The 14,227-nt window shown below is 44.2% G+C and overlaps 1 protein-coding gene across 3 annotated transcripts in view; it reads left to right on the plus strand.

Moving 5' to 3' along the window:
• The first annotated feature begins 10,010 nt into the window (after nucleotides 1-10,010).
• ELP2 (elongator acetyltransferase complex subunit 2) overlaps nucleotides 10,011-14,227 on the plus strand; it is a 41,629-nt gene continuing 37,412 nt past the window's right edge. For 2 of the 3 annotated variants that reach the window (XM_076330183.1, XM_076330184.1), the window contains exons 1-4: nucleotides 10,026-10,157; nucleotides 10,270-10,348; nucleotides 11,617-11,702; nucleotides 13,523-13,673. In XM_076330183.1, the coding sequence (XP_076186298.1) occupies nucleotides 10,026-10,157; nucleotides 10,270-10,348; nucleotides 11,617-11,702; nucleotides 13,523-13,673 (448 nt within the window). Of the gene's footprint in view, nucleotides 10,158-10,269; nucleotides 10,349-11,616; nucleotides 11,703-13,522; nucleotides 13,674-14,227 lie in introns of all 3 variants that reach the window. The other variant, XM_076330186.1, reaches the window with a different exon arrangement.

Below are 14,227 nucleotides of genomic sequence, written 5' to 3' on the forward strand. Positions count from 1 at the left end.
GGAGTAGAAGAGCTGAACAGACTCAGAATTCAATGGCAGTAGAAAATACAATCAGCTGTTAGAGCAACTATGAGACTCATGTAATGGTTTAGGCTGGATGGGGTCTCTGAAGGTCCAACTCCTGCTATTGAAAGAAATGCTACTGAAAGAAAGGATAAATCACACAATCAGGATAACATTTCATAAAGGAGGTGACAGAGGCAGCAAAAGGATGCGGCAGTTTATGCAGCAGTTTGTGCAGAAGGACGCACAGCAACTCTGTGCGTTCAGCTGTTCAGCATCCATGTCCTCAGAAATGGTGGTGATGCACTGTAGGGCACAGTCCCAGCAGACACTGGAGCAATTTCCCTGTAACAGAACCACAGAACCACGGAACAGTTGAGGTTGGAAGGGACCTCTGGAGGTCCTCTTGTCCAGCCCCCCTGCCCCAGCAGGGCCAGAGGCCTCGACCCAGAGAGAGCTCCAGGAGGATGCAGCTCTCCACGTCTTGGGTTGTAGGGGTTGCCTAGGGCCTGTTGTGGAGGCTGAGACAGCAGAAGATGGTCTTCTAGCCTGTAGGAGATGTGTGCTCATTGAGGATCTGTGTCACCAAGTTCATAGAATCATAGAATCATTGAATCATTAAGGTTGGAAAAGACTTCTAAGATCATCGAGTCCAACCATCAACCCAACACCACCATGCCCACTAAACCATGTCCCTAAGCGCCTCATCTACACGTCTTTTAAATACCTCCAGGAATGGGGACTCCACCACTTCCCTGGGCAGCCTGTTCCAATGTTTAACCACTTTCAGCAAAGAAATTTTTCCTCACGTCCAATCTAAACCTCCCCTGGCGCAACTTGAGGCCATTTCTTCTCGTCCTATCGCTTGTTACTTGGGAGAAGAGACTGACACCCACCTCGCTACAACCTCCTTTCAGGGAGTTGTAGAGAGCGATGAGGTCTCCCCTCAGCCTCCTTTTCTGCAGGCTAAACAACCCCAGTTCCCTCAGCCGCTCCTCAGAAGACTTGTTCTCCAGACCCCTCACCAGCCTCGTTGCCCTTCTCTGGACACGCTCTTACACCTCAATGTCCTTGTAGTGAGGGGCCCCAAAACTGAACACAGTTAAGGAGCTACAGGAGATCAGCAGTCTGTGCAGCATGAGAGATGATGAGAAAGGGACTGGATCTTCTCCGAGACTCTGCAGCTTCAAGAGCCTGAAGTAAGAGACTGGAATAGAGTGGGTGGATGCAGGTTTCTTCATCTGTAGAAGGTGGCCTGAAGCAAAAGAAAAGTTTTGCTGTTGCTGATTACATGGATGATGGACTTTGTGGACGGAAGAAATGGGAGAACTGGGGAAGGAACTATGACGAATGTTGTAATTTACCTTGCCAGTACTCCTTAGTGAAATGACAATTTTTCATGCACTCAAAATGAGGTAAAAATTCACTCTAGCCTTGTGTAAGTTTAGTTTTCTTGACACTTAATGCAGCATGAAAGGTAAACATCTACTCTCTGAGTATTATTAGTGCTGACTGTGCAGAAGTTTGCTTCCCAAGAGTGAATTTCAGCGTGCATTGCAAGCTTTTGGTATATGCTCCTTCTGCTTGGTTCTTGCATGCAAAGCTATTTGCAGAATATCCTGTAAGGCTCACTAGTGCAGAGATTGCTTTTGCCCTCATTCTCCAGACATCCCTGCTTCAGTATTTTACTTCTCTACATGGTTATATTTGTGACTGGAAATCTAAAGAAAAATGAAACAAAGTAACTCGCCTCAAAATGCATTAGCATGTGAGAGTTAAAACTAATGTGCTTGGAAATGCCAACCTGAGTTACGTTGTATGTGATTGTCCAAATGATTAAATTGATGAAGCTTTCGCTGTTGCTATAAAACATTCTTTCATATGTTCTCCATTTCATGGTGTTTTCCCGATGCAAACTAATTTTCATTCTTTCTGTTTCATCCAGTGAGTCAAATTAACTATGTCACAGATTAAGCTAAAGGGAGAAGACATGGGTCCTCAGAAGCATTTAGACAATTGAACAGAAATTGAGTTCCTAAGTCACGCTGGTGACTTGGACCTTGGTCTTAACATTTCCGTTCACCTCTTCAGTAGTTACTTTGACAAAACAGGCAGGTTTCATCTCATATGGTGGCCTTCTCCATTTGGGAGGTAGGAAACAAGAATGGTAAAATGAGGATCTGTATCTTTGTTTAATGATTATTTCTGATATTTTGGGGTCTATTGTTTGGCTGTTTGCTGTTTAAAGTTCTTCTGGTTGCTTTAGCTGTATATTTTCATATGTGAAAAGTAACTGTGTCATCTCGCAAATAAAGTAATTTTGCATAATGAAAAGAACAACGCAGATATGAAATTTATTGATGGATGTCTAATTATTTTAAGTATCAAAATATTTACTCAATGTCCAAAGGGTATGTTTTTTAGAATTATTATGCATAAGAAGGAGGCTGAACTCCAGCTTTAGGTGCAAAGGAGAACTCACTACCTTAAATCTGAAGATGTATCAAAAGTTCCTGTTCAGTAGGTTGCAGTTTGCTGTATCTGGTATACTTTGATTGATTTACCATTGGGATTTTTTTTTTTCATGTTCAGTCAATATTCTTCTCTTCTAAATTTCTTTCCCATCAACTATTTTTCAGTCTTATATCTCTGAAAGAAACAGCATTCTTGTTAGCAATGTTTTCTACATGCTAGTGTGGTATGAAGTCTGCTTCTGAGCTGCTTATTTAAGCTGTGCCACATTAAATAAAAAACACTTTTTCCCCACTTCAGAGTAAAATTATTTCCCCTCTATTGCCCGCGGCTGCTCAGGGATGCAGCCTGGACAGACACCATGGGCGACAGAGGGGAAATAATACCAGTCACCTGCGATGCCAACCCTGACTTGAATGGTACGGGGCGCTTCGTGGCCACTGCGGCGGGACAGACTCCGTCCTTTCTTACAACTTCATCTGTAACGGGTGGTAAAGCAGTTCATTAAATTCTGCAAATAAATTGTTGCCTACTACAGAAACTTTGTACACCAACGTACACCAATATTCACATGAAAAAAAAAGTCCTTTTAAAAAGTAAACTGTAGTTTGACAGAAATTAGAGAGTTTTTCCTTACCTTTCCTAGGAAACAAAGTTTTACCCAACACGAGCAGGCTGCTGCGGGTATGACCGTTGGATTCCCTGTGCCGTATTCCCCTTTCCCCTGCAGCTCTGAGACTCAGTAGGCGTTTGTCTTTGCACGCTTAGCACCGGGAATGGGGATTTTCTCATACAAACCCACAGCGCTGTTTGTATTTCCTCCTAACTGAAACCCGTGACAGCTCCAGGCCGGCGGGCTAGAAGGTTATTACTTTTCATACCTGTGCTCACCAAGTTACTGTGTGTGAGACAGTGACAAGCAGCAGGGAAGAGTGACATCATCATACAGATAAAAAAGGCTGCCAGCTCCTACTGCCAGTAACCGGACCCCTGATCCAAAGCCTCACGAAATGCCGGGAATCTCTTTGACCACCGAAGGCTTTGGATCAGGCTTATCCTTCTGGAAATTACTAAATGTCACATAACTTGTGCAACAACGCTTCAAGATCAAACCCATTATAAATACATGTATAGTGGATGTGGTTGCATGCATATACATAGGTGTGTGTACAAATAAAGTCACCCATTGATATTAATTCAATGTGTTGTTTTTTTTTTTTAAATGAGCATGAAGAGATGTGTCAGAAAAATACTACAGAATCTATTTTTTGTTTTTGTGAGATGTTCTTCTATAGCTTGGAACAATATCCTATCCAAGTCATACAAGAACTGCTGCTAATATGGAATTTAAGCGTAAAAAATGATATTAACTATTCAAGATTACATTTCTGAGTACTCTTTCTTTTGTGCGTGTGCGTACGCCCTCTGGAATGCATGTCTATTATCATGCCTCCTTTCAGAGTTTCTGCTTCAAAAACATAATGCATAATCAGTTTGATTATGTGACAAGCTGTTTCATCCTTTTCCTTTTTTTTTTCCCCCAAGCAATTTTCTAGGTCATGTTTGCATTAGGTCTTCCTTTAAAAAAAAAAAAAAATCAGAGAGATTTTCTGTGGAATTTCTTTCAGCCAGCAATTACAGTCATTGTTTGGAGAGCTAATTTTGATGATATTTTGAAATAATTAGTTTATTTTTTCTTCAGAAAATCAGAAATCCATTTAGGCAGTGGGAACATAAGCCATTCATAGAATACTTAAATACAGCCGCCAAGAAAAATGGAAATAGCTATAGTTAAGATTTGTTCAGTTCAACTTCCATCACCAGCATCATTCAACTTTCAGTGAGATGAATTAAAGGAGAAATTGTCTCTAAAAACTTATTCTAAACATTTTAAATTAAATCTATTCAAGTGACAGTATCTGCTTTTTTTATCTTGAGAAGTGTATTTGAAAAGGATGCCACAGGCTTACATTATGCTCAAGATACACTGGAAATCTTAACTTTTATTGAACGTAGGACCAACAATTCCAGAATCAATCAGTGGCAGTTAAAAACTAGACTGACGCTGAATTTTAATGGACCCAGTCAGTAGCTTTAGGAATGGCACTTGCCCTTGGTCATCCCTTCTGGTAGCGAATCTGGTAGGTGCAGGCTCAAGGGAAAGAAATGCCAGCAAACCCACGGGTGAGTAGTGTTCCCCACGCACCGAAACGCCTTCTGAAGCAGATCCCACAGCTGGCAAAAAGGGAGAGGCTGGATTTGTACTCGAGATGCCTAAGGCAATGGAGCTGTTCCTAGCTGTTGTACGTGTACCCTCTGCGAAGCTGGCAAATAATTTAAACTCATCTTTATGTTTTTGGTCACTACTGTTTATTATTTATTTTCTCAGTGCTCCAGCTCTGATCCCTCAGGTGAAATCCTGGCCCCGCAGAATCCATCAGGAGTGTCCCAGTGCTGGAATCCAACTTCCAAAAGATCTGAACGCTCGCAGTCCCAGCTGGAGGCAACGGGTGCTGTGGGTGGTTAGCCCCTCTCCTGAACGCTGTTCTGCGTCTTCCACATTGGGCACTTCATCACTGAAGAACTATGGTGCTTTTGTTATGAATGCTGGTCCTAGGAGGAAATTGTCACCCAGAAAATGAATATAATAATACCCCTCTGCCTAACAGTGATATTGTAAAGAAAAATACAATTCATACATTTTTCTGAGACATTCAGGTACTGTGGCAGTAGAAGTCACAAAAAAAAAAATGCTATGAGGAAAAGGATAATTCTGTGCTAAGAATACCGTACAGCAAATTAGGCCTAGGGCCACAATATAACTAATGAGAAGAAACTGAAATACTGAATAGCTGCCTCATTTACCAGGCACTATTCATCCAGGTTGCTATTGGAGGCAAGCAACCTACAGTAAAAATAGCAGGCAGTCATCTGAGTATGAGGTAACTTCATTAATGATTACTTCATAAGGCATGTATACAATGAAGACAAATAAAGATAGGCTAAGTTCAACAACTACAAGAAGAACAAGGCCCCCAATCTTTGAGTACTTGGCTTTGCTAATTTAACAACTTTTAAACATTCTTCCATAGAATTAAACTGCATATAATTAAACTTTAAACCTAACATATGATTGCTGCTTTTCATAGTATCATGCAGAATGACCCGTGTCTATTAATACATATTCCTTTACACCAAGACCCCAGCCAATAAAGGAAAGCAAAAAACTCTGATTTAATCTATCAAAGACCAGACTTCTTCTCAACACGCATTCAATTGACAATACACGCAATGTATATCCAACACTGTATTCTCCTCATAAAACAAGAAAAAAAAGATGAGGCTGAATATGCTGTAGAGTTAGTTGGAAACATTCTGCAGGAAGTGAAAACATACTCGCAACATTATTATATTTTCATGTCATTGTTTAGACATAATTAGATAAATATATTAAATACTATATATCATTTTTTGACTAGTGTTGTATTTTCTCAGTCTCTGTCTAAAAGTTTGCAGGCATAACTGAGTTGGGTAGGGGCCACATGAAGACCACTAAGCCACCTCTGCCTGCAAAACCTGCCTTGTAGACATGAATTTACCATCAAAATGAGTATTTTGCTACTATTGGGCCCAGACCAATTGTATGAGGTTCAACAAGGCCAAGTGCCGGGTCCTGCATTTCGGCCACAACAACCCCATGCAGCGCTACAGGCTTGGGGAAGAGTGGCTGGAAAGCTGCCTGTCGGAAAAGGACCTGGGGGTGCTGGTCGACAGCCGGCTGAACATGAGCCGGCAGTGTGCCCAGGCGGCCAAGAAGGCCAATGGCATCCTGGCCTGTATCAGAAATAGTGTGGCCAGCAGGAGTAGGGAAGTGATGGTGCCCCTGTACTCGGCACTGGTGAGGCCGCACCTCGAATACTGTGTTCAGTTTTGGGCCCCTCACTACAAGAAGGACGTTGAGGTGCTGGAGCGTGTCCAGAGAAGGGCAACGAGGCTGGTGAGGGGTCTGGAGAACAAGTCTTCTGAGGAGCGGCTGAGGGAACTGGGACTGTTTAGCCTGGAGAAGAGGAGGCTGAGGGGAGACCTCATCGCTCTCTACAACTACCTGAAAGGAGGTTGTAGCGAGGTGGGTGTTCGTCTCTTCTCCCAAGTAACAAGCGATAGGACGAGAGGAAATGGCCTCAAGTTGCGCCAGGGGAGGTTTAGATTGGATGTGAGGAAAAATTTCTTTCCTGAAAGAGTGGTGAAACATTGGACCAGGCTGCCCAGGGAAGTGGTGGAGTCCCCATCCCTGGAGGTATTTAAAAGACGAGTAGATGAGGCGCTTAGGGACATGGTTTAGTGGACATGGTGGTGTTGGGTCGACGGTTGGACTCGATGATCTTAGAGGTCTTTTCCAACCTCAATGATTCTATGATTCTATGATTCTATTTTGCTATTGGAATAACAGAAGTTATTCAGTAACATTGGAATAACAGAAGTTATTCCAATATCTAACTGGTGAATTTATTTTACGCTCAAGAAACCTTTTGTCAGTATAAGTAGTATCTCCCTTACAGGAATTTGTTGATGTAACTCCATTGGCAGAACCAAATTGGGACACGTAAAAGATGTGAACAAGGCTATTGAGTGAAGTCTGAAGTCTGCTTAGGCACCATCACAACCTGTTCTGATGCGCAGTGAATTGAGCTCTTCCTGTACCTCAAAAATTACACCAAAGGGGGGAAAAAGAGGAAGATTATGTTTACGTGTATTTCTGAAAAGTGAAGAAGTAGTTTTCTGGGAAGATGAAGGAAAACAGTGAGGACAGATTTGAATTCAGTAAGGACATTAGCTACAAATGAAGATTGGCATTTGGTGACTAGCCCAGAATATGTCCTTCTCCATCCTTGTAACATCACTGACCACCGCCATTACTTCCTTATAATACACGTGTTCCTAAAAGGCATATTGGTTCTGTTATAATTATCCGATATTCTAAATTTCTTATACACTATCCTACAGATATTTCCGTTTTCAGACATAAGAGAAGATCCTGTAACGTCAGAACTCACAAAGAATCTTTCTTGGGTTAGAGCAAAGGCCCAGCATCCCGTGTTAACGAGGACTTGGTCAGACGTAATACTTAGGAAAAGAAAGAAACTGGGCTTGTCTAGGCTGGTCTGTCCTGATAGACCCAGCTTCCCATGCTTTTTGTCCATACCGCCGTGGTGCTGTTACAGCATTCCCCACAGCACTTTCAAGTCCATATCCTGTGCTGATTTATCCCAGTTCTCTCAGTGTTGGGAGGTAGGGTAGCACGGGGGTGACAGTGCCAGACCTTCGTGGCAGAAAGGAGGCAATCACTGGCAATACCTGGTGCTAGCAGCCCCCTGCAATGCGCTCCCTCAAGTTGCCTGGGAAAGCACCATCCCCAAGGTGGTTGCCTAAGTCTGCGAGGACCAGCCCCACAAAACCCTGCAGCATGGGGTCACAGTGCCCTTGCACCCTCAGGCATGATGCACGCCTCCAAATCTCTCTGGCACAAGCAGTGCCCAGGGCCCTCCTGTTTACAGGACATCATCATCAGCAGGTTATCTATCAGATGAGTAAACTTTTCGTGTCACATAGGAATCCTCCACCTAAATCCATCTTGGAAGAGCCTACACTTTGCCCACAATCACAGTCAGAGCCAGCTTCGTTCCCACAGCAACAAACGCAACTCCTACAACATGCCCCAGCTTTTTGACAGAGCCCGACCTCCTCCTGTCGGAGCCCTGACTCGGACCCTGGCAGGGCAGGCTGAGAAGGGGGTTGCTGTGCAACCTGATTGCTGCGCAGCCATCCTTAGCAGCGCGAGACAGCACTCCTCAGTTAAAGCATGCTTTGATGACTGGATCCATGCATTTTTGCGCAAGGAGTCATTTGTTCCCTTAGCAGCTAACATTTCTGGCTGTATCTTGTATGTGATCAGGCACAGTTTCCTTCCTCTCATACCCACTGGAAAAAGCCGTGCCCAGCTGCAACATTTTTGTGTCAGGTTACAGTGCTGCCGACAGCCAGTATTCATAAACACACAGGCACACGGGGAGATAAAGGCCAGGCAGGAGTGGTTTAGGGTCCAAAGTGTTCTTTGTGCTACGCAGAGTGCTTCCTCTGGACGCCTGCTTGCTTTCTGCTGCTTCTCTTCCTGCCCCCCCCGTTCCCCGCACAGCCACGTAGAGCTGTCTTCTCCCTCCACCATAGGCTTTCCAGCTTTTCAGTTCAGCTTTGATTATTTCAGGATATCCCAGGTGCAATTTGGGGGGCAGGAAGCACAGGACAGCTGTAGGTAGTCACATCTCTGTTTCCTCTCCCTTTCCACGCTTTCTGTTGCAGAGTAGTCCATTTATACTTCAGCCTGGCCTCTGCTCCAGGGCCTTCTGCATGTGTGGGGTAGAGCGTTTGGAGGCAGAGTGGATGTGTCGAAGGTCCTGCTGAGACTCCTACACAGCCTGTGAGATAGCAGGTTGCATCTGTAGCCACTGGGAACTGGCAAAATTCTTGAGCCTGTGAAGCCAAATGTCTGAAACAGCTCATAGCACATCCATATAGTGTAATGCCCTCTAATGCTCCCATTTCTTTAGGCCAGTGACCATGCAAGTAAAACTAGAATACTATTGCAGTATTTACCTTTCTTGATTTGGTTTTTATTTCTTGGGCAGGGAGGGCAATAAATCAAAAACCAAAAATGTAACAGATGGAATTCTCCAATCTGCTATGATGTCATCTTTTCTCTTGAAAAACAGAGGTACTCAAACATATTCAGATCACCCCATTGGGGCCCTGGCCTTTGCTCAGTTGCAAATTCCCATGATTTCTAGGACAGTTATTCCAGGACATGACAATAAACTGTAATATTAAACTCAGCCTGAACTCAGTGACTTCATTTAAGAATGATTCTGCATCAGAGGGAGGCTTTACAGGTAACGGAAAGAGATCAGAAATGGATAACGACAACATTATCTCCGACGCTCAGTTCAGCTCTTTCCCGGTTCACGTGGAATCAACTCCTACGCACAAAAAAACCCCAGAGAAGTTTTGAACTTTTTAAACCGTTGAGTGTCTGACAAAAGGTGCAATAAAGATTAAAACTCTCCCCCCTACACACACACAAAAAACCCCAAACAAACTTCCATGCCCCGCTTTTAAGCCCCTCCGCCGGCGCGGGGGTGCGGCGCCCCCGAGGCGCGGCCGATTCTTCTGCAGGCAGAGCACTGGCTCCCTCACGGCAAGCCCTGCGGTGGAAGCCCAGAGCCGGGCTCCCCCCGCGGCCACCCAGCCTTACGCTGACTCTCTCTGACCCCACGGCCGCGAAGCCGGGGCGGCCCAGCGAGGCCGGGCCGGGCCGGGCCGGGCCGGGCCGGGCCTGAGACGCGTCCACCGCCCCGCGGGGCGGCAGCCCGGCACCGCCCACCCAACGGCCGTGAGCCAGCCCCGCCCCTCGCGCCTCAGGCCCCGCCCCCTAGGACGCCGCGCGGGGGTCGTTGCTACGGGAGCTGCGCGAGGTCACGCACGCGGCGGAGAGGAAGATGGCGGCGCCCGTGGAAGTCTGTCATGTCGCCTGCTGCGCCAACCGGGCGGGCGGCGGGGCCGTGTCCTGGGGGCGGGGGGGGCTCCTCGCCTTCGGCAGCTGCCACGACGTTGTCCTCTACGAGCCGGCGGTGAGCTGAGGCGCTGTGGGGCGGGCCGGGGCCGGGGCCGGGGCCGGGGCCGGGGCCGGGGCCGGGGCCGTCAGCGCGGCCTCACTCTTGGTACTTTCTCGGTGTCCCGCAGGCGAGGCGGGCGGTCACCGCCCTCCGCGGCCACGCCGGCAGGGTGAACTGCGTGCGCTGGATCCGCCGGCGGGACGGCGGTGAGTAGCGCGGCCTTTGTGCCCCCGCTCCCCGTCCCCTCGGGTCGGGGGTCCGCGGGCGGCGGGGGTGGGGGCTGGGGTCCGCCGCGGCGGGGGCCGGGGCTGCTTCCCCTCGGGGCCGCGGGCGCTGCTGCCCTGCCTCTCGCTGGGGAGGTGAGGCGAGAGGGGCGGCAACCGAGGGGCTGCCGTGTAAACTGATGCTTCCAGCGCATCCTCTCGCCTTAAGCCCAACTTCCCAGTAGGGATTTTAACGGGTGGCTCCGCAGGAATCTGACCCGCCAAACTCAGGTGAGCGGTCCTGTAAGCGAGGGGATCCGGTCGGGCTGTCTTCTCTGGCCTCCGCAGGCGACGCCAGCCCGGGAGGCTGTTTTGCCTGGGACTGCGGTGGCTCTGACAGATCGGCGGCTGTGGTGCTTGTGCTGCCACTGGGCTCTTTACTAAGGGTTTGTTTGGAGTTTTGCGTATTTTGATTCTGTAAGCCGATTTGCAGTGCCTTTTAAGAAATCTCGGACTACAAAAATGTAAGTTGCATAGAGGTCATATCCACGAAGAAATAATCCTTTAAGATAAAAATGTCTGAGACCCTTATGAGGCTTCTGCTTGATAGTAATTCCAGGTTTTAAAGTTGCTTAGTGCAGACTTTTCAAAGGCACATGTTCTTGCCCTTAGGCATGTATAGAAACTCACTGACAAAGAGAAATGGGGCTGTTGATTAGACTGTTAATGTAACGTGCCTGATGCTTTTTTTAGGGGGAAGTACTGAGATGAAAACGTTCCTCTTTAATAGTAGTATAAACTGCCATCCTTTCAACTGGTTGTACTAAAACATTTTCTTCTTAAAATTGATTAAAAAAAAAAGTTATTTTCAGGGAACTTGGGAATTATATTTTCATGTGAAGCTTTGAATTCTGTTGGGTTAGATTTCCTTTGCTTTATTTTCCTATCCTCCAGAAAGACCAAACAAAAGAAGAAAATATTAAATTACGCTATTGGATTTGAGAATCTTTTTTGAAAGATATTTTCATCACATTCATATGGAACTCTAAATATTCCTGTGGCTATTCTCTTTCTGTTGTCTTAGAGGATACCTTTGCTCTTAAACTGTCCTGCACAGTGCAACTCGTATTAGCTATACTTTACTTTGATGGAAACTTTGCTTACAGCTGATACATGATATTTTCTGAGTAGTAACCAATGTAACTGCTTGTGTTGTTGACTGCTGTTGCAAAGTTAGTGTTCACAAAACTTAACCAAAATGTATCTTTTAGCTTCTGAAACAGAGTTAATTTCTGGTGGATCTGATAAACAACTCATTCTTTGGGAATGGAAAGGAACAAGAGCGTGGAATAATCAGGTAAGCAGGAATAACCTTTTTTTTAAGCTTCCCCCCCGCCCCTAGTTTCTCACATACCACAAATGATCTGTTTTGTCTGTATTTCGTATTCATACCTCTTTGTTTTACCTTGACTGTTAAAGCCCGTGTGTATATCCTTCAAATTGTTGGTATTCTGTCATGCTATGTTTTACCTTAAAAGTTGTTTCTTCTTTTCTGTAGTTCAGATCTTTTTTCAAATCAGCTTTCATTAATAAATTAGCTAACCAGTCATCAGGTGGATTTGTCTAGCCTGTCTAAAAGATGTTGTTTGTACGTTCTTGAGTCATCAGCTTTCTGATCTCATGTAGTACTCTTCTTTAAGCTGCCTTAAAATCTTGAAACTTTGAGGTTCATTTTTAATTGACGTTTCCTGTACCCTTCTTCCTCATTTCTAGTGATTTCCATTCAATCTGTGTAACCGTGTAGTGTTTGTAGATAGGTAGTCTTTCCAGAATGATACACAAGTTGGGGTAGGTATTTAAAACAAACAAACAAACAAAAAAACCCTCCCCAAAACAAAACCAAAAAAATCTGTGCAACAATTGAATTTTGTCAGCGAAAATGAGAAAATTAAGGAGATATGCTAATTTATTATTCATACTGTAAAAATGTAAGGCAAAAGATGGAGTATGGTGTAAAAGAGCCTTCAGAATGAACTGAAATTTAGACAACAAATTAGAATATCTTTTTCATCTAACTTTGAAAATCTTACATATTAGGTGTTGATTTGTGAATGGCTGTGTGGGTAATCCATTTCATAGGCTGTCTCAAACTAGATTAGACTTGGCGTTTTAAAATGCATGAGAATCTGTAGTAGGGGGAAGTGCACCTAGAGTAGTTGTTATCAGGTGTGTTTGATGGAGGAATGTTCTTAGAAACAAATAATTTCTCATCCTGATCTATTGTAACTGTTTACATATTTATTTAAAATACTTTACAGATTTCTTTGTTAACCTCTTCTGCTGATGAGGTGCACAGCCTTATGGCAGTCTTTGAAAAAGAATGTGGCTAAATGTGCACATTTTAATGACAGTTCTAGACTAGTGTAGATTCTTAAAAACAGGCAGAGTTCTATATGGGACCAATCGAAAATTCTTAACTGGGGCCTACCACGCTATATTTTGGAAAGAGATGTCAAGTGCATTTATGACAAAATTTGGGTAAATGCTGGATGACTTCAGGTCACAGAATTAAAAGCTTCTCGTTTTGCTCTTTGTGTTTATGAGGAACAGGTTATAAAGTGAATCACCTGTATTCGTTCATTAAGAAAGTAGGTACTTAAGTCTAAATTTAGAGGTTTTGTTTTTAACGTTGGTATTTTGAAGGAGTAAAAAGCTGTTTTGATTTGCGAGAACACACTAAACATTGCTGCTACGTATTCCATTGTGTTCTCTGCTCTGTCTCCTTCGCTAAGGTTCTCCAAACTTTTATGAGATGTTCCTTAGGGTGAGGGGCAAGAGAAGGAGAAAAAGGAAGGAAAACTGCTCTTAACTTCTATACTATTTCCAACTTTCCTCAAGGAATGGTGAGGTTTGTATAGTGTACACAGGAACATTTAATTCTGTTCAGTTTTGAACAAAGTCTTATCAAGTTAATAGTCATTACTGCTGTATCCCTTCTCTGTGTTTTCCTGGAATATGCTATAGCTTAAGCATAGCTTGGCTATAGGCAAGCTGCCATCGCAGGTATACAACTTGTTTTCAGTATTAAATTATTTTATTTCTTAAAATGGCTTTTAAAAATTCTCTCAGATAAGTTGCTGGAATTTAAAACTTTGTAAAACTTTCTGATGTGTTCAGCTTGTGAAAAGCATTCCTCTCAAAGGCCACGCTGAAGCTGTTTGTGCTGTGGATGCTGTCTACCAGTCAGATGAACCTGATTTAAATCTGCTAATAGCTTCTGCAGCTTCTGACTCTACTGTGAGAGTCTGGTCTCGGCATGGTTCAGAAGGTAACTTTTTTTTTTAACGTTAGAGACAACGTACTGGCTCAATAAAAATGATGAATGCTTATCCATTGAAGTACATGGCTAAATACTAACATCTTTTAATGCAACTACATTGATTTCTCTTCAGACTTTGGTACCTCAAACCCTTGTATTGCTCTTTGAAAGCTGAGGGTTACACTAGTTTAACAGCTTTGGGTCAGATTTGTTCTTCAGAATGATTTATCTTTGTTTTTAATCAGTGATGCGTTGGCTGAATTTACTTGTTTCTTCTTAATATGTATTCAGAGTCTGATAACCTGAACCATCATTTTGCCCTGTAACGTGGGGGCAGACGAGCTGTATGTGTGTGTGAAGTAAAATTACTTAGTAAAATGATTAATGGTGGCATTAAAAAGGTGAGGTTAAACTAGTGACTTGTTTGTTACTATTGAATTGAGTCCAATGAAGTTTGGGAATAATAGGATCTTGACCTTCTGGTGAACTAGGCCCTTGCATGGACATATGGGAGAACAGCTCTTTGAAATACATAAGAAATAAATAGGGTGGATAATCTAGGT

The sequence above is a fragment of the Aptenodytes patagonicus genome, chromosome 2 (genome assembly GCF_965638725.1).
Source record: "Aptenodytes patagonicus chromosome 2, bAptPat1.pri.cur, whole genome shotgun sequence".
Lineage (NCBI taxonomy): Eukaryota > Metazoa > Chordata > Aves > Sphenisciformes > Spheniscidae > Aptenodytes > Aptenodytes patagonicus.